This window comes from Oncorhynchus tshawytscha, linkage group LG12 (assembly GCF_018296145.1).
Source record: "Oncorhynchus tshawytscha isolate Ot180627B linkage group LG12, Otsh_v2.0, whole genome shotgun sequence".
NCBI lineage: Eukaryota > Metazoa > Chordata > Actinopteri > Salmoniformes > Salmonidae > Oncorhynchus > Oncorhynchus tshawytscha.
The window spans coordinates 46,821,463-46,848,625 of record NC_056440.1 but is presented as its reverse complement, the minus strand read 5'-3'; the positions used below and the strand labels follow the sequence as shown (position 1 = coordinate 46,848,625).

The 27,163-nt window shown below is 41.7% G+C and overlaps 1 protein-coding gene across 3 annotated transcripts in view; it reads left to right on the top strand.

The window, feature by feature from the left end:
* The first annotated feature begins 1,206 nt into the window (after window positions 1–1,206).
* LOC112263410 (glutamate receptor ionotropic, delta-2) overlaps window positions 1,207–27,163 on the top strand; it is a 542,976-nt gene continuing 517,019 nt past the window's right edge. For all 3 annotated transcript variants that reach the window (XR_006084700.1, XM_024439586.2, XM_042330707.1), the window contains exon 1: window positions 1,207–2,121. Coding sequence is in view for 2 of the 3 variants with exons in the window: in XM_024439586.2 (XP_024295354.2) it covers window positions 2,034–2,121 (88 nt within the window). In the remaining variant the exon portion in view is untranslated. The remainder of the gene's footprint in view (window positions 2,122–27,163) is intronic.

Sequence of the window (27,163 nt, the reverse complement as noted above, 5' to 3'; positions counted from 1 at the left end):
GGTTGAATACTGTAGCCTATTTAAAAGGCATATACCATGGAACACGTTGATGTAGGATTCTCCAGTGACGGCTTCCTCTGGTGTATTGGGGTGGAGAGGTATCATTTTGTGTGTGTAATGCCTTTTGTAAGTGGTGTAGGCTATGTCCAGTGTCCACTCTACTGCACTCCCATTGGTCTTCTCTAGCTAATGAATACCCATGTTGTGTGAAAGTTCTGTGACAAGACAATATGACCAGTTTCCTTCACACAATCTGAAATGGTCCACCGACACAGACCGTGTGGTGAAGAAGGCGCAACGGCGCCTCTTTAAACTCAGGAGGCTGACGAAATTTGGCTTGGCCCCTAACATCCTCAGAAACTTTTGCAGATGCATCGTTGAGAGGATCCTGTCGGGCTGTATCACCGCCTGGTATGGCAACTGCACCGCCCGCAACCGCAGGGCTCTCCAGAGGGTGGTGCAGTCTGACCAAAGCTTCACCAGGGGCACACTGCCTGCCCTCCAGGACACCTACAGCACCCGATGTCACAGGAAGGCCAAAAAGATCATTGATGGCATTAACCCCCGAGCCATGGCCTGTTCACTCTGCTATCATCCAGAAGGTGAGGTCAGTACAGGTGCATCAAAGCTGGGACTGAGAGACTGAAAAACAGCTTCTATCTCAAGGCCATCAGACTGTTAAATAACCATCAGTAGCTAGCTACCACCCGGTTATGTAACGCCACTTTAATAATGGAACACTAGTCATATTAATAATGTTTACATACTGCTTTACTCATCTCATGTATATACTGTATTCTAATCTATTTTTGTCAATGCCACTCCGACATTGCTCGCGCTAATATTTATACATTTCTTAATTCCATTATTGTACTTTTCAATTTGTGTATTATTTAGAATTGTTAGATAATACTGCACTGTTGGAGCTAGGAACACAAGCATTTCGCTACACCCGCAGTAACATCTACTAAATATGTGTATGTGACCAATACAATTTGATTTAGTTGGTTTTGGGTGTGAAACAGTAATTTGATTGAAAATATGTATAAGTGGATCACTTGACACCTATCAAAAGTGATCCAAAGTGTTTTCCTACTGAGTCTTTAATAGACGATTGTCAACAGATTTAAGATTAGCCTATGCCCAGTGTCCCCCAGCCTATAAGGAGCGTGGAGATGCCCACCACTGAACCAGGGCGGAGCTAGAGCCTGGCCAGATTGCCTCTCGGTTCATGTGAGAAATCCCCGCCCTCTGTGCATATCATCCTCTCTCTGCCTCCGTCAGTCTTCCTTCCAGGTAATTCTGTTCCAGAAAATGCGCGGCTGGCAACTGCTGCTGCTGTCCCTGTAGTTGTCTCTCTCTACCGGGCCTCCTTCCACTCAGTATAGCTCACCCACCGACTGCTAGAGAGAATCCGCATGCGGAGCCTCATCGAACGCACCGTGGTGAATTTACACTTGATTTTCTGTCGCAGAAGAGTGGTATCTACGCTTGCCAGATTCTTGAATATGGAGGTCCTTGTGAAATGTACATTTGATCATTTTTTTTGTTTTATGTCTTAAATATCAGTGATGGATCCAGTCTTTGAAACCGCATGAAAATGCAAGTTTTGCAGTTTATTTTCATTCGTTCAAGCTGAGCAAATGCGTCGTGTCTGAGGCAGAATCTACGGTCTCCTCCAAATCAGCCCAGGATTTGCGTATGAGAAACCCAAACCACAGCGTTCCTATTGATCGAACATTGCGTTTGGCTTGCATTTATTCCCAGTTTCGGATTGATCGGATGCACCGGCGTTGGATGCGACTGTGGAGAACTCCATAGCTTTCAGCATGATTTGATGTAAAGGGTTTTTCAACAGGGTAACTGGACGTCTACCTTTCTGAAAACAGCTACATTCAAGTCAAGTGCGAAAGCCATCGATAGATCATCCCTATATGGACTAAACCTTGGCTCCTCGGGATTTTAAAACTAGCAGGTCACACTCATCTTGGTTTTGGCGCTTCTTGGGGAAATTGCCTTAAACTGCGGGAGCCATGAAAGTTGTTTCAGCAGTGTTGTTCCTTGCCATATTTTGGAGTCAGGAGTGGGAGCCCGTGAATTCTGATTCAATCATACACATCGGTAAGTGCGCCTTCTCCCAAAATCAGTACGCTACTAAGGGTGCCATCCCTCTGCATGGATTTGCCTCGGCATATGTTTGGGTAGCCTATCTGTAATTGGCAAATCATTTGTGCCACCACACACCTCTAACAATATGGACATTGTCAGTTCCGAAGCATGATATTGGTACGGGATACATTATTGTTCAATAATACAATTCATTCTTACCTCATACTGCAAAGCAATTTTTGACTTAACCTCTCATGCGCAATTATACATAATGACTATTGAAGTTGCATATAATTATCGTGTATGTTTTAGTTAGGGAATTGCATTAATCATAATGTTTTTATATTCAATAATCTAAAGATGGGAAATGTGAATACATGTTTTATACCATAGGCAACATGTAATATTAACTTACTGTTTAGAATGGGTCTCCTGTTCATTGCGTCAATTCTCCTGCTGCCTGAAAACAGGTGGTTTGAGAATTGCCTGGTGTCTGCGGATTAGGAAGGAATATGCTGATATTCTATTTCTTTAAACAATATCTCCACAATTACATGTTAGCTACATGCAATTCACCTGGAATAGCCTCAATAATATAGGAATGGGACCACTGTAGCAGAGGAGGCTGGTGGGAGGAGCTATAGGAGGATGGGCTCATTGTAATGGCTGGAATGGAATAAATGGAATAGAGTCAAACATGTGGTTTCCATACGTTTGATGTGTTTGATTCTATTCCATTCTAGCCATTACAATGAGCCCATCCTCCTATAGCTCCTCCCACTAGCCTTCTCTGCACTATAGACAATGAGGCAATGTTGAGTGTGCAGATTGAAATGGGGTGTAGGAAAAATGTGCTTAGATGTAGGCAATGAGAGGAGGGTCGGCTGAGAGATAGTGTATACACTCATGCATGTCTTGCTTGTGTGCGCGATAGGTTAATATTTGAATGGACACACATTGTGACCTCAAATAGAGCTTGCCAACTCGTAGTCCTTAAAACCAGAAATGAGTTACCTATGGTTCGTTAAGCCATTCCTGGGGAAAATGAATGGGGTAATCAAAAATAAGGTTGACACAGGCTTCAGCGATCTTATACATTTTGTTCTATGAGATAATATCAGTCAGTTAACATGACATGTATGAAATATGCAGACTTGCCTAGTTAAATTTTAAAAAGTCTAAAAACGTGCTGTTATCTGCTTGTTTTGATTACATAAATGCTTAAATTCACAAAAAGTGACGTTAGCTGATGAAGATTACCTCATAGAACAAAACGTTTAAGATCTCCTAAACCTGTGTTTATCCTAGCCCATATTTTCAGTGTTTATCCCCCCCCAAAAAACATGAATTTCCCAATAGGCTTTCCTTGGGTCAATGAGCCATGGTGGAGTTGGCCTCCGTTAGTGCCTAAAAAAATATGCTCATTATTGCTCTCTATGGGGGATGGAGAGAAAAAGAGAGAGAGAGATGCACACCAATTTAGGCTCTCAACAATGGTACATCGCAACACACTGATGGATAAAATGTTATAAGCAAGATAAACCTGATAGTGTTAGGTGCACTTAACACAAAACGCTTTACCTCATCTTGAACCACCCTCTCTATATAGCTGTCAATATGTCAAGTAAATTGGCCTTATTTTTCTGATCATTCCAATCCCCAAGACTTTATGATAGCCTATTGTGAGGCCATTGTCGTGCAATGCATTTTTTTCGTTTGTCGCACACCTGACAAAATGCATCGAAGTCAATTTAATGCATCAGGCAAATTGTCAGTGTGAAACAAGGTAGGTGTAGGTGATTTACAGTAGCCTGTTTGTAGCTGTAGCTATTTGGGAAGATCAGGGACTTGGTTTATGGATGGTCTTTGGACAAGCTGCTTCTCCAGTGAAAAACTGGGAATATTCAGCCTCCAGTATTGATTATGTCCTATTATGTGTCTATTTCATTTTTTTCCACCCAGTTGTAATGTGATTTTAATGTCATTATTTTTTTCTGATGAATGACAACAAGCCTCTGTTTGTTCATTTTTCCTCGAATAACAACCTTTGGTGGTGCTTCCGAGTCATTATTTTCTTCCCCACCCTCAATCGATAGCTCATTTCCCTTGCTAGACGTTCCTATTTTGAATCACCAGGCCTACATGAAAGGTTACCCTTACGATTCCCCTCCCTGGTGGAAATGGCAGACTAGGCCACTTATTGGTTGTGATATTTCCTCGCATGTCACTGTCAAGTGAGAAAAGGACAGCATTAAAAAAAGGACCGGCCTAATTATTAAGGAACAAAATTGTGTTTAATCGGAAATACTTAGGCCTACGTTGTCTCCCAAAACAAGTGAGTGGTCAGGAGAATGAAAAGCTACGTTAAGCATAACTTTGACGATGTCAGAAGGAATACCTTTCTAGTCTATTTGTTGCGGTTAAAGAAAGAAGGAAAGGGGAAAACCTGAAATCAACAGAGTGCTATAGCCTAGTTGGTCTAGCTTATAGCCTACTGCATCATCCTTTCCTGTGACGCTAGAATTTGAGGGAGGCATTTTCATATCACACGCATTACTTGATTGCCGAGGAGCCTTCTAATGATCTGCATGCTGAAGGGACAGGCGATGCGCCGTACACGGCATCGCGATGGCGTGCCACTTTATGAGGCTATTCAGAAAGTCAATTTGATTTATGTTGCTGGAAAGCCCCAAAGTCCCTCGTATTATCCAAGCTGCCTGGCATCGTCCTCTCACAGCACATCCACCCGCTCACCATACACTAATGCAGAGGAGCCAAACATTCCCACATGACAGTCCCACTTCAGGCTACTTTGTTCCTTCCGTAGAAGAACAAAGATTCCCGATTCCCTGTTTAAAGCAGATGCCCTCTGTTTATGTTTTGCACCTAGCCAATTGAAATACAAAGTGCCCAAATCGAAATGCAGGAGGACAGGCTTATTATATTCCCCGGCCCCCCTAGTGGTCGTATTCCCCGGCCCTTCTAGTGGCCCCACTAGTGGTCGTATTCCCCGGCCCTTCTAGTGGCCCCACTAGTGGTCGAGTCTTTAAAGCTTTTCAAGCTGTAATGTTGTATTAATTTTCAATACTCCTGAGGGGGAAAATCTCATCTTTATCATTATTTTTTAAATTTTTTTATTATGTAATTGTTACATGATGTATTATGGAAGTGACCTTAATAATAAATCTTCTTTAGCTGTAATATGACAGGAGAACACTTCTATTTTTGTCTTTGCCATGGTAGTGGGATTCAAAATATATGGGTTTATAGATTTGGGTGTTCCTGGTGGTTTGCTAACCCCTTTCGCAGCTGTCAAGGCTACGTCCTTTTTAACAAGGAGCTGCACGTTTGTAGGAAGTGCTTCCTATCTATCCACCCATCGAGTTATGTATCTACGAGCTCTGACAGATCTGCTGCTCCATATTTATTTCAGCAGATTATACGCCTCAGATTTCCCCTGTGTTTGGACATCTGACTGAGTACTGGAAGTGACAGTGTGCATGTTGGTGAGGCACTCATCCAGTAGCAAGGGTGTAACTTTGTGTTGGATATTGGGGGGGTCAATGTGTTCCGGTGTGAAATGAGTAGCTGTGAAATGGTTGTTTCTGGTGAATTTCGAAGGGAAATATATATTTTTCAATCCTGATAATTTGGTTAGTATTCCCCAATCACAACTGAAATCTTCAATATACAATAAAAGGTCCTTTGCTGTTGTTCTGGGATTGATTTGCACTTTTCGAACCAAAGTACGTTCATCTCTAGGACACAGAACATGTCTCCTTCCTGAGCGGTATGATGGCTGCGTGGTCCCATGGTGTTTATACTTGCGTACTATTGTTTGTACAGATGAACGTGGTACCTTCAGGTGTTTGGAAACTGCTCCCAGGGAAGAACAAGACTTGTGGACGTCTCCAATTTTATTTCTGAGGTCTTGGCTCATTTCTTTTGATTCCCCCATGATGTCAAGCAATGAGACACTGAGTTAGAGGGTAGGCCTTGAAATATATCCATAGATCCAGCTCCAATTGACTCAAATGATGGTTGAAAAACGAGTTAGACTCCAACCTATGTGTATGTTAACATCCGACTTCAACTGTACATTTATGAAATGTTGATGAACTTTTACTCGTTGAGAGAGAGAGAGAGAGAGAGAGAGAGAGGGAGAGAGAGAGAGTGAGATTTAAAATGGGCAGAAAAATCTATTTTAGTTATTGAACTACAGTAAGGAAAGGGATTTACACCCGGTAACAAAATTACATCATGGGTCCCTAATCTGTACTACATTGAAATGCATAATTATGGATTTGAATGTCTTCCTCTTCATGGTGATGGATCCTGAATAGGTACACAAAGGTAGAAATATGCTATATCATCCTTTGCATATATGGGTATTATTCTAATGAATAATACATTTGGTTGGTTTGGACCAAATCTGAACCAATCATAGATGTCTGTTTCACAAGTTTAGACATCACAGTATAGCACAGCACAGTACAGTATAGTATGGTAAAGTATAATTCAGTAGAGTACAGTAGACTGTACTCTACTTTAGTGTGCTACTGTACTGAACTGTATGTACTGAACTGAACTATACTCTACTCTTCCTTACTGCTCTGTACTCTACTGTGCTTCACTGTACTGTGCTGTCCAAACTTGTGAAACAGACTTATATGGTTTTTCGTTAATTCTGTTACCGACTGGGTAACAGAATTTCAACTTTTAATCACTTGATAATTCATAAACAAAAATTGATATCAGTAAAAACACTAACTAAGTCTACCGTTACTTCTGTGAATCTTCATTATCCTCCCTCCTGATGAGGGTGTGAAATGAGAAAATACCTTATCTGTTTTGGTAATGGAATTACAAGGCACAAGGAGATGTTTCTTAAACGCACAGAAGGCAAATAATTTATACGAAACAAACTATATGTTTATTAGTTGGCAGGGGTCTTTAATTCAACATTATTGTGTTTTGATGTATTTATAGTACCTTTTCAAGACTTTTTCTGGCAGATGTTTTCTAAGACCCATTTTCCATCTGCTTGACCAGAAATCAAAGCCATTCCTGAATTTATAAGATAGACAATTGTCGAAAAATATGTATCTATGACTTCATTTCCAAAAAATATAAACTCTTTGCTTTCATTTTGACACCCAATTTGATATGCTCCTGTGAACTTCACATGTTGGTGCTCATGGGTCCATTTACCGTATGAAAATAAGGCTACTGCAAAAAGGTTTTAAGATCTATGTGAAACAAGCTACATATAAATGCAATTTATTATCTGAATTCTCTCCTACTTTTTGTCTCCATCTTTATTATTACAACGTGTATGTTGGAATCTAAGGCCGAGTAACATGTAGGTACCTAATCCTTGTAAACAGTCAGCAGGTAGGGTAGACCAGATGGACTGGACCATTTCAAACGTGCTATTTTTGGAGAACAACAGAGGCCCTTATCCCAGGAACATACTGATAATGAGGAGTGTGTGTGCCTGAAGACTGACTGCCATGTAAAGGTTTTGGCTTAATCCCTTCCTAGCCCCCCGGGTATCCCCAGCAGGCCTCTGCCTCCAGATGTGGGTGGGTGTGTGTGCGCGTGTGCGTGCATGTGTGTTTGTGTGTGAGTGAGTGGACAGAAGGCCAACATGCGCCAATAATCTCGCCAGGGCTGGAGTTATGAATGAACCTTAAGGGGCCTGGCCCGCCCTGCAGTACTTCTTTGCCCATCTAAATAAATGATTGAAAATGTATCATTTATTTGACCGAGACACGCTCTGACAGAAAGACGCATTACTCACATTATTTTCAAAATTCTTCAAGCTCTGTCAAATATGTTGTTGGTCATTGCTAGACAACCATGTTCAGGTCTTGCCATAGATTTACAAGCAGATTTAAGTCAAAACTGTAACATTCACTATCTTTTTGGTAAGCAACCCCGTTGTAGATTCGGCGTTGTGTTTTAGGCTATTGTCCTGCTGAAAAGTGAATTTATCTCCTAGACTAAGTACAGGATTTTGCCTGTGTTTAGCTCCATTCCATTTAGTTTTTATCCTGAAAAACTCCCCATTCCTTAACAATTACAAGCATACCCATAACATGATGCAGGCACCACTATGCTTGAAAATATGGAGAGTGGTACTCAGTTAATGTGTTGGATTTCTCCCAAACATAACAATTTGTATTCAGGACAAAAAGTGAATTGCTTTGCCACTTCTTTTGCAGTATTACTTTAGAGCCTTGTTGCAAACAGGATGCATCTTTTCACACCATCAAGTAGGTTAGTATTGTGGAGTAACTACAATGTTGTTGCTTCATCCTCAGATTTGTCCTATAACCGCCATTAAACTCTAACTATTTTAATCTCACCATTGGCCTCATGGTGAAACCCCTGAACGGTTTCTTTCCTCTCTGGCAACTTAGTTCTGAAGGACGCCTGTATCGTTGTAGTGATTGAGTTAAGGTTAGTCTAATGAATAACTTCACCATGCTCAAAGGGATATTCAATGTCTGCTTTTTTATTTTGACCCATCTACCAATAGGTTCCCCTTTTTGCGAAGCATTGGCAAACCTCCCTGGTCTTTGTGGTTGAGTCTGTGTTTGAAATTCACTGCTTGACTGAGGGTCCTTACAGATAATTGTATATGTGGGGTACAGAGATGAGGCAGTCATTCAAAAATCATGTTAAACACTATTATTGCACACAGAGTCCATGCAACTTATTAAGCGAATGTTTTACTCCTGAACGTATTTAGGCTTGCCATAACAAAGGGGTTGAATTTTTAGATTTTTCAGCTTTTCAATTTTATTTAAATTTGAAAACATTCGAAAAACATAATTCCACTTTGACATTATGGGGTACTGTGTAGGACAGTGACAAAAAAAATCTAAATTGAATCCATTTTAAATTCAGGCTTTAAAACAACAAAATGTGGAAAGAGTCAAGGGGTGTGAATACTTTCTGCAGGTACTGTATCTGATGCTGTTTGGACAAAAATACTATGCCCTTTCACACTATTTCTGTCCAGACAGCATCAGATACGTGGGTTACATATAGCAAGACGGAGGTACGCGTTTTCACTCACTCTGATGTTTTCTCCAGTGAGATAGTTTCAGCAGAGAGGAAGATTAGATTAGATTTTTATTTAGTCACATGCAGGTTGGTTACATTCATTTCTGTTAATGCATGTATTAATTACAGTCATTTACCGTTCTCATTCTCGGAGTGGAAACATTGTTTGCAGAGTTCACAACCTGCTTTTCTTATGAGACATTTTTTGTTTATTTCATAACCATCATTTATGAGTTTTTCTCATTTTTTAAAAATTGTCTTTTGTTTAGAGTGCTCAATGTGAGCAATGAGCATGTCTCTGGTTTCTCTGTCCTGATAACTTTGAGGTAGCGCGCGCCTGGGCACGCATAGAAATAGGCCTACCTGCCAATCTAGGAAAGTGCCCATTTGTGGATGTCTGATTTCTGTCTTAACTCACCACGTCCACCACTAATATGCTGAGCTTCTCAGTAATTTTTTCTTCGCTGTTGAGAATAATACGATAAAAAAAATAATCTTTCCAACACTCTCCCATCCTTGATAATCATCGAGCCTGTTTTTTTTCTTCTACTGGATATATGGGATCATCAGATCATGCAAAATAGCATGATCTGATGATTCCATATATCCAGTAGAAGAAAAAAAACAGCCGTCTGTCCCCGAGCTCAATGGCACAGGAAACTGAGGGCCTGGAATAGGTTAGTTGACACAACGTTGCAAGATTGCTAGCGATAGCTTCCGGCCGGATCCAGTTGATTGATTTGATAGCCTACAATGTTGCACACCACTGGTGATAGCTCAAGTCAAGACAGAAAGAAAGGGGGGCAGACAGGCGGAGTAGAGAGATTCATGCGATAGAAATAACCTGAACTTTCATCAGGATATTTTCTACTGTTTTTGTCAGCTTTAGGCCTATGTCTTTTACTTAGTTGATGATGGCAGTTATGGGCCTACTGCTGCATTTGGCCTATAGGCTGTCTCTGAGTTCCATGTACTCAGTTATTTAGCCGCCAATGGATCACAGTGTATTCATATGTCCGTATAGCAGAGGCTGGTGATCTTGCATTCGTGGAATTTTAATTCAGATTTGAATGATTAACCACATGAAAATGATTTTGATAAACGAAAACGTTATTGAAATGAAACTGTTCCACAAAAATGCACATATAAAATAATAATCACTGTCACGCAGATCGGTAGAAATGGTAGGAGAAATTGTGAGCTTCCACAAACTTGAAACTCAAGAGTTACTACCTAACACCTCCGTTAGAGAGCAGTTATTCGTGTTTTCAGAGTGTAGAGAGTCGACAGTAAATTCACAGCACCATAAAACAGCCCTTATTATAAAGGCAAATGGCAACACCAATGCCATATATTTCTAATTGACTGAACAACTTCAAAGCCTACAAGTGCCACGGCTGACCTGAGCTTCAGTCCACTAATGTCACGTCCTGACCTAAGTTCCTTTTTTATGTCTCTATTTTGTTTGGTCAGGTCTATAGTGGGGTGGGCATTCTATGTTTTGTATTTCTGTGTTTGGCCTGGAATGGTTCCCAATCAGAGGCAGCTGTCTATCCTTGTCTCTGATTGAGAACCATACATGGGTAGCCTTTTCCCACCTGTGTGGTGTGGGTAGTTATTTTCTGTTTAGTGTGTTTTGCACCTGACGGAGTTGTTTCGGTTGTTCTCTTTTGTTGGTTTGTTAATCAGTTTTCAGTTCCATTAATAAAATGACGAACACGTACCACGCTGCCCTTTGGTCCTCACCTTCTTCCACCAACGTCCATTACTACTGAGTTCACTGGACCCCTGCAACTGCCCCTCACTGAATCTTCATCCAGAAATCTCTGTTCATTTTTTAGTAGGCCAGTCCCGAGACATGACAAAAAAAAAGTGTTTAATATGCCTATAAACTATCGAGCAAGCTGTACACAGATATAGCCAACCTAATTTTTTTTTACAAGACTCACCACAGTCAAAGCGTTGAGTAGAGAAGGGTGTAAGATAAATGAGAGAGTGGAGAATTAAAGAACACGGAGAGCGGCAGAGAGAAAACGAAACCCTATCATGTGTTTTACCAGTCCTCTTACTTTAGACCTGTGGACTATGCTTTGTATGACATACAGTATGGTCCTGTATGTGTGGTCCTGTGCTCACTTGGCGCTTGCAACATCAGGGTTGTGGGTTCGAGTCCCACTGGGGCCACCCCTACGAAAATATATGCATGCACTACTGCATATTGCTTTGCATAAAAGCATTTGCTAAATGGTATATATTATAAATTATATTAGTATACTGTACATGGGTCAGCTGTACATATTTCTCAATTATTTACAGGGTGCATAACAGAGAACATTTCTCAGTTGCATTGTCTTTTCAAAGTCATGTTGAGAACAGGAGTAATGTCCTCTGTGTTTAGTGAACAAGGTCTCAGTTGACTGCAGCACCGCAGTATAGTGAGCACGCCAATCAAGGCTCGCGCAGCAGGCATTATTTGCCTGGTACATGATAATGATTATAATACACCATCTTGAATGGAAAATGTCAAGCATCGTTAATTGTCCACCCGGGTTTTATTCACTCCTCGACTGACCGAATTGACTGTGAATACAAAGGTTTCACCTAGTTCGTCTGATTCCGCCTCAGTTTCCGTTGGGCAGTAACAAAATCTATAGACCATTAAAAAAAGTGTTGAAATATGAATAGAATTAATTTAAATCCCCAGGATGACTTCTTCAATGGGAAGTAGATATTTGTTTTCATTTTGAAATAATTCATTTGCTTTTATGCACCAACTGAAGACACTGAGCCAACAAGTGAGCCTTGGTGGTATTCATTTAAAAGATTCCCAGTTTCCCCTAAAATGATTCATGTCAATTAGCTGAATAATGGTTGTTAACTGACCCTGTTTATTTAATAGTCAATAAATCAACCAGACATGGTTGCAAAGGCTTGAACAACACTGCTGTATGATTCACCATGACACTTTGTTGCTCAACTCATCTTTCCACGCCAGTGGTTACAGTTTACCTCAGCATTCATCTTTATCCTGGCTCTCTTACACATAGCACAGAACAACCAGGCTCACAGACGCAAGCATTCATTGTTGGTATGACAGTATTAAATACAGTATCAAAAAAGTTGGATTTTCAGCACGTATCGGGACTATACACAACTCAACCAGCGTACCTTTTTTAATGGGTCTTTTTAATGTGGGTTTGTTTGTTTCATTGATATGCTGTTTATTAGTTGAATGTATCACTTGTGGTCAGGTCACTGTTATTGTGTCATTGCTGTTGGACTATTTAGCTCTGACTGGTAAGAAACAAAAAAAATGCTAAATAAGAGTCATTCTCGACATAACAGTGAGAGACAAATGTCTGGCTTGACCAAGCGCCGCATTACCCTCTCCATTCCACTAACAACTGATGCTGGGAAGAGAGAGCTGGAGCTGAGCCTCCTCGGGAGAGGCTGTGTCTGTGGTCATCATTACCCTCTCTGCTTTAGAGAGCCCTTTTGCCCTCTGTTTTCTTCTGTTCTCTCCAAGCCCCCCCCTTCTCTTGGGTTAAGAAGATCTTAGATCTAAAGTGCTGAAAAGTGCTCTCTTCTCTCTTTCTCCCCTTCTATATTTCTAACCCCATCTTCCCTCTTCTCTATAAGCGTAAGGAAATTCATTGTTTTTGTATGCGATTCCTCTTTTAGGTGCAATCTGAAATGGTTACTGCTGTGCAATGTTCACGTTGAGCTCATTTGACCCCATTTTACTTGTCATCCTCAATTCCAAGGAATTGATGGGAGGATGATGAGAATATATTTACAGAACATGCTTGATCATTATACCACCAAAGTTCACCTAATACCTTGTTTGCACTATTGGTTAGAGCCTGTAAGTAAGCATTTCACTGTAAGGTCTACACCTGTTGTATTCGGTGCACGTGTCAAATTAACTTTGATTTGATTTGTTGTAAAACAATGTCTAGATGTCTTTGTCGGGGAAATTACCAAATTACCATCATCTCTACTTCAGCATATTGTCACATTCTGACCTTAGTTCTTTTGTTATGTCTTTGTTTTAGGTTGGTCAGGGTGTGAGTTGGGGTGGGTTGTCTATGTTCGTATTTCTATGTTGTGTTTTGCGTTTGGCCTGGTATGGTTCTCAATCAGAGGCAGGTGTCGTTAGTTGTCTCTGATTGAGAATCATACTTAGGTAGCCTTTTCCCACCTGTGTTTCGTGGGTGATTGTTTTCTGTCTTTGTGTATGTCACCAGACAGGACTGTTTCGTTTCGTGTCTTTCTCTTTGTTATTTTTGTTTTAGTGTTCTGTGTTTAATAAATTCATCATGAACACATACCACGCTGTGCATTGGTCCTCCGATCGTTCATACTCCTCAGATAAGGACGACGAACGTTACACATGTCAAAGCATGCAAGGTTGCCTATTTGGACAGTTTTACTTGACAGAAATATGTGTTTGTCGTATTAAATAAAACGAATTATAACTCATGCGATAATACTTGTGCAAATGCTTTATTCAATTACTGCCTGTCTTGAGCATAAGTCTTGTAAGTCTTAGAAAGTTAAGCTCTAAATCCTCTTTCGAAGAAGCCCAGTCTAATCGTGTGGATATTGTTGTTTTTGCCCCAGTAATTCCTTTGATTTCATGTGACCCTGAAATGGGACATGACTCTGTGCTCTCAGGAAAGGTCAAACACTGACTCATGTCATGACTCGCCCTCCACCTCATAGTCATTTAGACCCCCCGCTGTGTCCGATACAAGTGGCGCAACACACTGTAGTGATAGAGCTTATAGGACTACACGTCATACAATAGCACAGACATCATCATTGAGGAGAAGGAAAGTTTTAGGAGGGGTGGGGTGATTGAGGTGGATTTACAGTAACTGTAAGGCTAGCAGAGGAGGCTTGCCGACGTCAACAGAAGTACAGTGCCCATTTACTATTTACAGCATAGAGAAAATAAAACATTGTAAATGCTGTCTGTAGGGAGGAAACGCGTGAGAAACATAGGACATAGAACAGAGGAGAAGCTCAGCAGAATAAAAAATATCAAATTCATTTTTTGGCCTAGGGATACATTTTGCCCAATGTGTGTGTATGTGTGTGTGTGTGTGTGTGTGTGTGTGTGTGTGTGTGTGTATGTGTGTGCGCTTCTGCGTGTGCGCTTCTGCGTGTATCTCGGTAGATACATGTGTAGGCTGGAGGTGTGAAGCTCCCAGGTCAAGGAGAAGTAGATCCTGGTTGATGTTGGATAATAGGGCCTGGGTTGGTTCCCCAGGGGTAGCGCTGTGGCGTACACAGCAACGCACCCCGGGAGTTGTGATTAGGCACCTGGCCAAGGCAGTGCTACGTTAAGGCTGTCTGTTGGAGCTACTGTACCAGAGGGTGTATTGTCATACTAGGTGTGTAATCTCACAGGATGTGGGGTAAAAATAGGACATGACAGGAGTTCTGACATTACTGTAATTGGGATTCATCCTGTGAGCTGAAAACTTTGCTGGCCAATAGTGCTTGTTTACTCTGTGGCAGACATGACATATTATTCTCACATTTATGCTGCTGTAGTGTAGATGCCTGGGTGTACAGTACCCATATGAGGATGATGATGGCTTTAGTTTTATCCACTAGTAAATTCTTTGTGTGTCATACGCCACGCCTGTATACAGATATTCACCTTGATAGATGCACAGTATCTCATTTCAGATGCCAAATGTTTTTCTCTTCCTGGGAGGTATTCCTTTGCTGGCTTTAGTTTGTGGAGTTAAACCGGCTCTTAAATCGTTCACGCAAGATACTGTTACTACACCCATGCCACAGCACCACCCCCACCCCTCAGCTGCAGCTGTCCCCAGGGACGGCCGAATCAACACTGATTTACTTGGTAAAGCCGTGCTCCCTGTTGAGGCACTAATACTGGTCACCTTCACATTATACCTTTCCCGCCTATGGTCATATCAAGCTGTTCTCTGGAGATTCCAAGCTGAGGGCTCACTTATCACTCCTTACCCTTAACCCCTGCTATCCACCGCCTGTATGTGGTTTTTGTGTCCTCCCTGCGGTGGTCTAAATTCATAGCCACAAACCTCCGCTTTGACCCTTCTCATCATCCCTGGCTGTCGTGGTTGTGATAGGCCTTGGCCAAGGCTCTCATTGACAGACTTAATGCAGCATAACCAAACAGGTGGAGAGGTCAGCAGGCCTCAAAGCCTTCTGGCCCGGCTCCCTCTTAACCCTTCTTGACTCTGTGATGATGGGGTCACTTCAAGGGCTGTCGTCGGTCACCTGTACTTCCCTCAAAGCTGTGGCTGATCACACCTTAGACCAGTGGCTTTGTTGTGGGTCAGCATCCTTATAAATCGATGCAACAGTTCCGGCCCCTTTGACAGAAAGGTTTCTACGTGAAAGCAAAAGCTGAAAGACCTCAACGGTCCTCAAAATCTCGTCTTTAAGGCACCAGCATACTAGATTTGGCTTGCCCCTAGCAGAACTCGGCTAGGCGACGTGAACGTCTGTGCCTCACATACTCCCTTAAAAAACCGTCTCTTGAAAAAAGAGAAAAAAGCGGCAATATTACTGTTTGTCCATCTTGAGACACCATAGCAACGAGGGCTGACTCCATTTAGTCAACTGGTTGATTGTTTGGTTGATAGGCTGTTGGTCGACCAAGAATTCTTTAGTCGAGCAGTAGCAACAACAACAAAAAATATATATACATAAATATATTTATCATGGTGTACAAGACACCTGTCTGATTTGCACCTGTCTGAGTGGACCAATCCATTGTGGAGGCCGTGGGGATGGCACAGTCCATCACTAAGACATGTGCTACATAAATTGTATATGGTTATATTACAGTACGTAACAACAATGGTGCAACACTAATAAAAATTATATTATTTTATAACATGCGCTTTCTTCAGCGTTGGGTGGTCGCTGTCCGTGGTTCTGAAACAGATCAGTGCACTTTTGAATTGGTGCCTTTTCCTAGACCATGTTGCTATGAGCATAATAGCAAAGTTAACCAGCATGTTGGTGTTGAGAATAATGTGGCGGAAGTAGCAGTGGAGTCAGGAGACAGCCCTTGCCTTATTGTCTAAGAAAAGTGAGGAGAGAGGAAACCCCAACTTAAGATCTATAATCAATATCCTAACTATTAAATGTGCCTGGCTTTATAAATCATGCATATATATCTACAGAAATAAGACAGATCCAGGCTTCTGTTGCCTGTTTGAGTTTTTGTTTAATAGCCTGTGAGCATCAAGCCACACGCAACAATATGTCAATTAAACAATTTCACAAATTCGTCTGTTTTTAATATTTGCTTTGCTGTAATAAAGGCTTTACACTTTTTTTTGTTTGTTAGAACAGCCTCTCTGGTATTACTTATAATTTATTTAGTCTTGTTTACATTGTTCCAAATAGTCCGAAATGTTTTATTTATAATAATAATAAAGCAAATTTTTCTTGATCTCCTTGTTATTGTTATTATTACTATTATTATAATGATGATCATCATTATAATAATAAGTCATGTCATTATCATTAGTAGGCTTAGTATTGCAGCCTTGCATAACCACCATTGAGCTGTAGGCCTAAGAGAGCATCCTGTTTAGTCTCAATACCGTAACTTACTTAGGCCTATATTTCAAAATGTATGTAGGCTCAATCAATCATTCATTTGTTCATGCCATCACACAGCATACGACGCACTCATTATTTGAAATGCAATCAAGCATTTTAGTTTTCAAATAAAATGAAGCGATCCTTGAATAATTAACTTAAATAATAAATAAACCGTTCCATTTCGGAAATTGCATTCATGAATTTCTAGTCTTTGCTGTAATGAAGAATTGACAAAAACACTTTTACAACAGACTCTCTGGTACGAAAAACTATATTTGGCACATATAATTGGCACACTTTTTCCAAATTTTGTTACGTTACAGTCTTATTCAAAAATGGATTAAATAAAATAAAAATCCTCAGCAATCTACACACGATACCCCATAATGACAAAGTGAAAACAGTTTAGCTCAGGTGCATCATGTTTCCATTGATCATCTTTGAGATGTTTCTACAACTTCATTGGAGTCCACCTGTGGTAAATTCAATTGATTGGACATGGTTTGATTGGACATGATTTGTCTATATAAGGTCTCACAGTTGACAGTGCATGTCAGAGCAAAAACCAAGCCATGAGACTGAAGGATTGTCCATAGAGCGCCAAGACATGATAGTGTTGAGGCACAGATCTGGGGAAGGGTACCAAAAAATGTCTGCAGCGATGAAAGGCCAAGAACACAGTGGCCTCCATCATTCTTAAATGGAAGAAGTTTGGAACCACCAAGACTCTTCCTAGAGCTGGCCGCCCAGCCAAACTGAGCAATCAGGGGAGAAGGGCCTTGATCAAGGTGGTGACCAAGAACCTGATGGCCACTCTGACAGAGCTCTAGAGTTTCTCTGTGGAGATGGGAGAACCTTCCAGAAAGACAACCATCTCTGCATCGGGCCTTATGGTAGAGTTGTCACGTCCGTCGTTAAATGAAGAACAAGGCGCAGCGTGCGTAGAGTTCCACATAATTTTAATAAACCGAAACTCACTGAACAAAACAACAAACAACCAACCAAACGAAACGTGAAGCTACTGTTGTGCACTAAGGCAACTTACCACAGACAAGATCCCATGAATACCAATGGAGAAATGGCTACCTAAATATGATCCCCAATCAGAGACAACGATAAACAGCTTCCTCTGATTGGGAACCATATCAGGCCACCATAGAAATACAAAAACACCTAAATGACACACCCTTGTCAACCAACATGGAGAACAAACAGCTTTCTATGGTCAAGGCGTGACAAGAGTGAAGCCACACCTCAGTAAAAGGCACATGACGACCCACTTGGAGTTTGCCAAAAGGCATCTAAAGACTCTCAGACCATGAGGAACAAGATTCTCTGGTCTGATGACACCAAGATTGAACTCTTTGGCCTGAATGCCAAGCGTCATATCTGGGGGAAACCTGACACCATGCATATGGTGAAGCATGGTGGTGGCAGCATCATGTTGTGGGATGTTTTCCAGCGGAAGGGACTGGGAGAGTAGTCAGGATCGAAAGATAAACAGAGCAAAATACAGAGAGATCCTTGATGAAAACCTTTCCCAGTGCACTCAGGACCTCAGATTGGGGTGAAGGTTCACCTTCCAACAGGACAACGACCCTAAGCACACAGCCAAGACAATGCAGTCTCTGAATGTCCTTGAGCGGCCCAGCCAGAGCCTGGACTTGAACCCGATCGATCTAACATCTCTGGAGGGACCTGAACATACCTGTGCAGCAAAGCTCCCCATTCAACCTGACAAAGCTTGAGAGGATCTGCAGAGAAGAATGGGAGAAACTCCCCAAATACAGATGTTCCAAGTCCATTGGGAGTTACAGTCTTGCGTCATACCAATTGAATACAATGAAGGAAAAAAAGAGTAAAAGATGACTCGAGGCTGTAATCGCTGCCAAAGGTTCTTCAAGAAAGGTTCTTCTAGAATGGCACATATTATCTGAAAAAAATAGTGTGAAAAGGGGTTGAGAGGTTTACATTAAAGGTTGAGAGGGTTTTGAGGGGAAGGCTGAATGGGGAAAAGAATGCGAGAGGAGAGATGGGTGGAGAGGAGAGGTTGGGCAGCCCTGCATTCGCTGTGTTTTGTCATGTGTTTGATCTGCCAGTGCTGCCCTGTCAGCCTGTCACCCTGTCACCCAGTCAATCCACTGTGGAATTCAGCTCAGTGCTGAGAGCTGCCGTCTAGCCACATAGCTCATTTAGCCTGCTTCCCCATTTCATATGAGCCGAGTTGCACACATTCATGTTATCTGACGGGGAAATTGCCTTTCTTGTTATCGGATCTCGCTCTTTACACAAAGCCAGAATAGGTGCCGTTTCATTTTTAAAATTTATTTGTTAAAGCCCTTTCATTCCGCTCCAATGTGTTTATCATAACTGGCTGGGAGATTACACAGTGTGTATTAGACCTGTTTGTTATAATTAGAATGGCCAGAGGCTATGTGGAACTCTCTCCCCCATCATGTTGTAAATGGCTTTGGGCTGCTGAGGGCGAGGAGTGGGAGATACAGCTGCAGTGCCGCTGATGGCCATTTCATGTGGCAGTTCACGTTACTGTCATGAACACCGTCTAGAGCAAGAGCGAGATGATGATGTAAAAAGAAGTCCGCTCACCAATGAGATGCATTTTCAAGCATTTCAAAGAGCTGTTTTATGTTTACAGATGTGTAACGTCCTCGAGGACGTATTACAACATATTACGTGGTTTGGAAATGAAATCACTTTGAGGTTTTAACCTGTCAACAGTAACACAAACCTCAGGTGTGTGTGTGTTGCAGAGAGCAAGTTGCATTGTGGAGATTTTACACAATGAGGGATCACAGGGAAACACCAGTAGCTGTGGTCACTGTTCCCCCTGGCCATTGTTGCCCTTTCCAAACCACTGGCATTTCTATGGTCAGCTCTGTCCCCGGCTTCATCTGCTCACTCCAATCTGTGTAGCGCTTGTTTGTATTTTAGGGTTTTGTCCCTGGACTAAACACGGCATGCAATTCCTCAAAGGCATGCTACTGTGTGTCCACCACACATTGAACTGTCCATGTTTAGCAACTGCCCAATCAGTCTTCAGCAGTACTGTATGATGGTTGGACTGGATAACATTGCAGTTATGCGTTACATTTGTGTTTCTCCCCAGTTATTCTTTGCTCATGTACGATAGATGTAAAGTTCCTTCCATCTTGCTCTTCAGATGCTCATATCTTGTAGATTCAGGCGGACTGGTGCTGTGCTTCATTTTGCATGATTGTGCAGCAGACCCACATCCAACTGAGCTGTTCGCTAGTTTAGCATAATTCCCCCTGTCCGTTTCCATCCACCACTCCTTCACATAAATGGACCTCTTTCCTTCCTCCACCCTTCCCCTGTCTCTTTCCCTCTCTCTTTCCTCCGCCTTCCTCTCCTTGGCCCACAGATAATTGGAGCCTGGACACATTCCAGAGATTTTCTGCTTAACATCGCTTGCTACATGGAGACATGGGATTTCAATCCTCTTCAATATTGAATCGCTACGGCTGTGCAAGGCCATTAAACATTTATACAATAAAATGTTTTTAATATGTCGAACTTTATATACGCATCAGAGCTGAAACAGAATCCATAACCGTGTCTGGAACTTCTCCAGTCTTATCTGAGCTCTGTCTTCACCGTGGGGTTTATTTAACGCAGCTATAGCACTTGCTGCTCCCAAGCTACCCGCCCTTTAGCTTTGGATCTTTGAGCTGTCAGTGATCCCGTTTTAGCCCTCATAAATACAGGATGACGTCTGAGGAGCGAGAGGAGAGCACAACACCGCTGTACACAGTGGGTCTGTGCTCATTTGAACTCTCCCTCAATGAAGCGCAGAAACAAGTCAACTCATAAAACGGCCCACCCTTGTTTAAACGCCGCCGACTGAAACAGGCGTCTTGATACGAACATCGACACATTTTTATATTAACGGACTGGATCATCCGACAGCAACAAACCGTCAGTGTCCATAGGACCTTAGTCAGGTTGTGACCCTCAGGTGGTCCCGCTAGCACCGGCTTCACACATCGCTCATTAGTAGACCCTGTAGCACCTGACAATAATGTAATAGCTGCTAATAATGTAATAACTTTTGCATTTATAAAGTAATAAATGCTATAATATAATACATTGCCAATAATGTAATAAATATGATGAACGCATAATGTAATAAAGTTATTATGGTTAATTGTTACATTGTGAAGTGGGTAACATTTCTTTCATCAATATGTAATAACCTAAAATCCCTCTTTCTTTAATGGCATGCATATTAAGTGACACACTTGAGAAAAACTTTGCATTTGCACCCATTGCCAAAACAGACTTGCATTCTGACCTTGCAAAAAAAAAAAAAAAAACACTCCTCAATTTGAACACTACTTTGTCATGTGATTAGCCAAATTCTAATTATCATAAAAATATTAAAACAATTTCACTCCCCCTTATCCCAGGATTGACCAGGCTATTTTGCCTTACAGAGTGGAGATGGAACCTGTCATGAGTCTGTGTACATCTTCTGTCTCCACACATTAGGGAGAAGTAGTTATTTGGCAGCTGTAACGCTCAATGAGTGAATGGGTGTGGAGTCAGGCGCAGAGAGCAAAGGATGCGGGAAAAAACACGCTTTAATGTCCCAAAAAAAATCACTGGAACAAAATAGTATACCCAACACAGGTGTAACTATAAAACAAAATAGTACCCTATTGTGAAATACTAGGACAGCGAGAAAACCCAACAAAACACTAACCACTCTCACAAATACAGATGAACAAGCCCACACAAACAGAAGCGGGCTAAACGAACTTAAATAACCCCACCCTAACAACCAAACAAGGAACAGGTGAAACCAATTAGACAAAACCAAACGAACACAGAACAAAGGATCGGTGGCAGCTAGTAGACCGGCGACGACGACCGCCGAGCGCCACCCGAACAAGAAGGGGAGCCAAGGGGCACCTATTAGAGGGTGCACAAAGTACATGAGGATGGAGGTGGGGTGGTCCGGACAGGGGCTGCTAGCCCCTCTGAAAGTTCACTATTTTCAAACACCTGAAATAGCTTTTTCCTGAAATCTAGAGCCATAAATCAAACATTGTGTTATTTGCAAAATACCGCTGACAGATCTTTTATATATAATTGTGATAAAACGTGGGCTTAAAAATCAAGTTTAGTAATTAATTGAACTTCTTGCGTCGAGCAATCCCGTATCCGGGAGCGTAATCATAGCCTCAAGCTCATTACCATAACGCAACGTTAACTATTCATGAAAATCGCAAATGAAATGAAATAAATATATTGGCTCACAAGCATAGCCTTTTGTTAACAACACTGTCATCTCAGATTTTCAAAATATGCGTTTCAACCATAGCTACACAAGCATTTGTGTAAGAGTATTGATAGCTAGCATAGCATTAAGCCTAGCATTCAGCAGGCAACATTTTCACAAAAACAAGAAAAGCATTCAAATAAAATCATTTATTCATGTTTTCAATGAGGAGACTCTCAGTTAGATAGCAAATGTTCAGTTTTTCCAAAAAGATTATTTGTGTAGGAGAAATCGCTCCGTTTTGTTCATCACGTTTGGCTAAGAAAACCCCCCGAAAATTCAGTCATTACAACGCCAAACTTTTTTCCAAATTAACTTCATAATATCGACAGAAACATGGCAAACGTTGATTAGAATCAATCCTCAAGGTGTTTTTCACATATCTATTCGATGATAAGTCATTCGTGGCAGTTGGGTTTCTCCTCTGAAGCAAATGGAAAAATACACGCAGCTGGAGATTACGCAATAATTGCAACGGAGGACACCAAGCGAGCACCTGGTAAATGTAGTCTCTTATGGTCAATCTTCCAATGATATGCCTACAAATACGTCACAATGCTGCAGACACCTTGGGGAAACGACATAAAGTGTAGGCTCATTCCTTGTGCATTCACAGCCATATAAGGAGACATTGGAACACAGCGCCTTCAAAATCTGGGGCATTTCCTGTTTGAAATTTCATCTTGGTTTCGCCTGTAGCATCAGTTCTGTGGCACTCACAGATAATATCTCACAGATAATATATGCAGTTTTGGAAACGTCAGAGTGTTTTCTTTCCAAAGCTGTCAATTATATGCATAGTCGAGCATCTTTTCGTGACAAAATATCTTGTTTAAAACGGGAAAGTTTTTTTATCCAAAAATTAAAAGAGCGCCCCCTATATCGAAGAAGTTAACATCTGATTAAAAAAAAGGACAAATCTGAAGGGGTACGTGCCTTTGTGTCCCCTATGGGCTTGATGCTACTGCGACCACACCACCCCTATGACCGTCAGAGAAGGGTATGTTTCAATTCACTCAGCAACTCGGTTATATCTATAAAAAAAACATTGCCTATCTGTTGAGATTTTAGTAGTAGTTTTTACATTATCACTAAGCTACAGACCCCATTGGCACATCGTTGTCTACTTAAGGTTGCCAACCAGCCTTGTGGCACTCTCCTGGTCCCTACCTCCTACCTAGCCCCTTTCTTTCTGGCCTCGCTTTGCAATGAACTGAGTGCCGCATGTGAGGAAAGCTGTAAACATAGAATGCAATTAGGACAATTGTCATTGGTATGATGCTGTGTCAAAGGCTTGATTACCATAAGAAACATGTCACTACAAAGAGCCTTGACACGCTGTCATCATTCATACTGTGGTACGGCACTCAACACTGCTTGATTTGTAAGTCTTACACTTTGGGATTGAAGCCTCATGCAAACGTGTTGTACAGTATCCAATCTGTCAGGATTGCAAACTAACTTCATTATTATTATTATTATTATGTACGCTCAATGTTTAAAAGCAACCCTGAGTACCTTGTTGCTCATGAATGTTAAGTTAAATGTTCAGACTCTGAGTAAAAAGAAACACCCTCCTTCATTGAACAAAGTGAATTAGCTGTGGAATGGCAAGAGTTGATAAATGGAGGTACTGAAGTGTAAACACAACTTTTGAGCTATTCGTTTCTCCCCCCCAAAAAAATCTATTTCAGAAATGTCAAGAGGCCAGTGTTGCAAAATCTCAGCTTGAAGACGGTTTCATTGAAATGGTCACGCTAAATGAAAATGAAAAATACGTATTTATTTGGCGGTGCCGTGTCTGGATTTTAGTCCGGAGTTTCGAGGCACGGAGAGTGAGAAGGCAAAACACAGGATTGACTGATGATCAGGGTGAACATTTTGCGAGAAGTGAGTTGAAATGAGTTGTTATCTGTTGAGCTCACCTTTAGTAACGGGCGAAGATCTTTGGATCTACTGTATGGGCTCGTGTGGTGGTGCATCTGTGGCTCTGTCTGGACTCCTGCTGTGTCAGATATCCTCCTCAATATCTAGAGGGAATCAGAATGACAGCAGATAAAACTCCACTAAGAACAATACAAGGAAAGAGACTCCAAAAAAAAAAATCTCTTGGCAGCAGGGGTCGCCTATGATTGGCTCTTAAGGCCCCATTATGCCTATTCGGGTTTTCACGTCAACTCGTCACTCAACGATGGACTGTTTGGTCCATCTTTAGCTGGAGCTGATGTCCCATCGCTTGGACATGCTGTCCACGATAGCCATGTCATCCTGTCATGATCTCCCATTGTCACTTCTGTCACCATCCAAGAGCTACAACGAGCCCGTCTGTCAGTGAGCTGATGCCATATCTACATTAACGTGATCTTGGAATCGATTGAACATGACTCCATTTGAACAAACCCCACCTACGAAGACCATCACTGTCTTGAAGACCAGTAATGGAGCCTCCATAGAGGATTTGTTTACTTAGCCTGTCGTATTGTGTTACTCTCTGCTCAGTGTTTCCCAGTGCTATTAATGAAAGCCAGTCAGTCAGTCCCTTTACTGTCAGGCAAAGGGAAGATAGTTGGCAGCTTCTCCATCATATTATAGTGCTGCTTATCTCCCATTTACACTAAATGGGAGAGACGTTGTACAAATGTTTTGCAGACGAAAGCATATCAAATGCCAATGACGGCTAAATGACATTATGACAAACTGCCTCAATCATCTGCTCTTCTTTGCTTCCAGAGTTTGCTTGTTTCCAGCAAAATAGGAGTTTCTGTGTATCAGAAAATTGTCAAAGACTCCAGTCACCCAAGTCATAGACTGTTCTCTCTGCTACCGCACGGCAAGCGGTACTGGAGCGCCAAGTCTAGGTCCAAAAGGCTCCTAAACAGCTTCTATCCCCAAGCTTTTAGGTTCCCAGCTATTTCAGAACAAAGATTATATTTTCCTTTTACAAATCGTTGCATTATCAATCGGAAGGGATTGGGGAAATGATTCCTATACAAGCTTGCAAGTAGTTTCAGTTCGTTTATCCAATACACATATGCGTAATATAATTATTTGGAGAACTAGACATGCCTCTCTCAAGGTTCACGGCTGATGTTTATTTCAAAAGTATCGATTGAGTTGTAACTGCAGCGGCGAGGCTTCCATTTTGCCTGTGTGAATTCCACGGCACGTCTTCAGCCGAGGAAGAGCATGTCTTTCCTTCAGTCTCCAACCAGTATACAGGGATTGGTCACCTGTACAGAAATGCTTAACCTGAGCCATACGGGAACACAAGTAAATCAGTGTCTTCCTGCTACATACCAATGTTTACCCAGGCCTGAGAATGAGAGGAGACAGAAAACAGAGTAGGAGTGGAAAGCCTGTGTGTCAGGAGAGAGATTGGCTAAGAGAGGAGCTTGGCTGTGTGGTGCGGTAGTGGTGGTAAGGAATCTGTGTGCAGTGTTTTTACCATCTCTTTGCCCAGAGAAACACACCCCTGTTGATTAAGCACACAGCTGTCGCCCCTGTGGCTCTCCTTCTCCGCTTCCTCGCGTCCCAGCATGCACTGCTCTGATGTTGAGTTTAGCCTCCGGTTGTGGGCTGTACATATGACATGTAGGGCCAGGGCTTTACCTGACCACGTGACCTGACCAGGACAAACATGGGGCCTAGTTGCTACAGCTTATAATGACAGGGTCCAACGCTTTTTCTGGTCAAGTCACATGGCGTCTCAGCAGTGACGCCATGAGTCACCCCACTGTCTTTGTCCATCCTCTAGCAGTCATTTTAGTAGATTAGATTAGAAAAAAAGTGATGTCCTCAATGAGGGAATACATTTTGCAGGATACACAATAAACATACAGACAAAATCACAGATTATATATATATATATATTTTTTTTACAGATAAGCAAAGTATTTTTACAAGCAATAGACTATGTTGGATGAGTGCAAAATTAAGGCAGGTTAAAATGCAAACGCTAAATTGCCATTTAGGGGCGGCAGATAGCCTAGTGGTTAGAGCGTTGGACTAGTAATCGAAAGGTTTGAAGATCGAATCCCTGAGCTGACAAGGTAAAAATCTGTCGTTCTGCCCCTGAACAAGGCAGTTAACCCACTGCTCCTAGGCAGTCATTGAAAATAAGAATTTGTTCTTAACCGACTTGCCTAGTAAAATAAATCACATTGGTCTATGCTCAATTGTTTTGTGGTTAGGAAATGCTATACTGCACACACAATATATTTCTCATATTAATTTAACAGTGGTGTTGGCTGTGAGATCTGATCACTCTGTGCTGTAGGGACCTGAGGCAGACATTTGACAACTTTGGAAGTTGAAAGGGGAAACCACACTGTGCTATTATGGTAGATTACGCATTCATAAATCAAGTGTTACCATGTTAACCAACCCAAATTAAATCCCGGGCCATTTTAATGCTGCATGATTTCCTCGGCTGATTGGGCTCCTCTGTGTAAAGGACATTGTGAGTAGGAACATTTTCTCAGGGTTTGTGTTGCATTGTACGGCTGCTGTTCCAGGGTATGAGGAAATTGTTCCATATTTAGGAGGTGATGGGTTGAGTGGGGAAAAAGGCGACGTTGAGACGACTCTGTCCAGCCCAAGGCCCCCTCAGGGTAGAACAGCAGCCCCTGTTTCTTTTTATTAATACACAGAGGACAATGCTGCCGTCTATGTCTTTGTGATGTTAATGTTGTGTCGGTTTGGGGTCTGAAATACAGTGCCTTCGGAAAGTATTCAGACCCCATGACTTTTTCCACATTTTGTTATGTTACAGCCTTATTAAAGCATTTATTAAATTGCTTTTTTCTCATCAATCTACACGCAATACCCCATAATGACAAAGCAAAAACAAGTTTTTAGATATTTTAGCAAATTTATATTTAAAAAAAACATATCACATTTACAAGTATTCAGACCCTTTACTCAGTACTTTGTTAATGCACCTTTGGCAGCGATTACAGCCTCAAGTCTTCTTGTGGATGACACTACAAGCTTGGCACACCTGTATTTGTGGAGTTTCTCCAATTCTTCTCTGCAGAT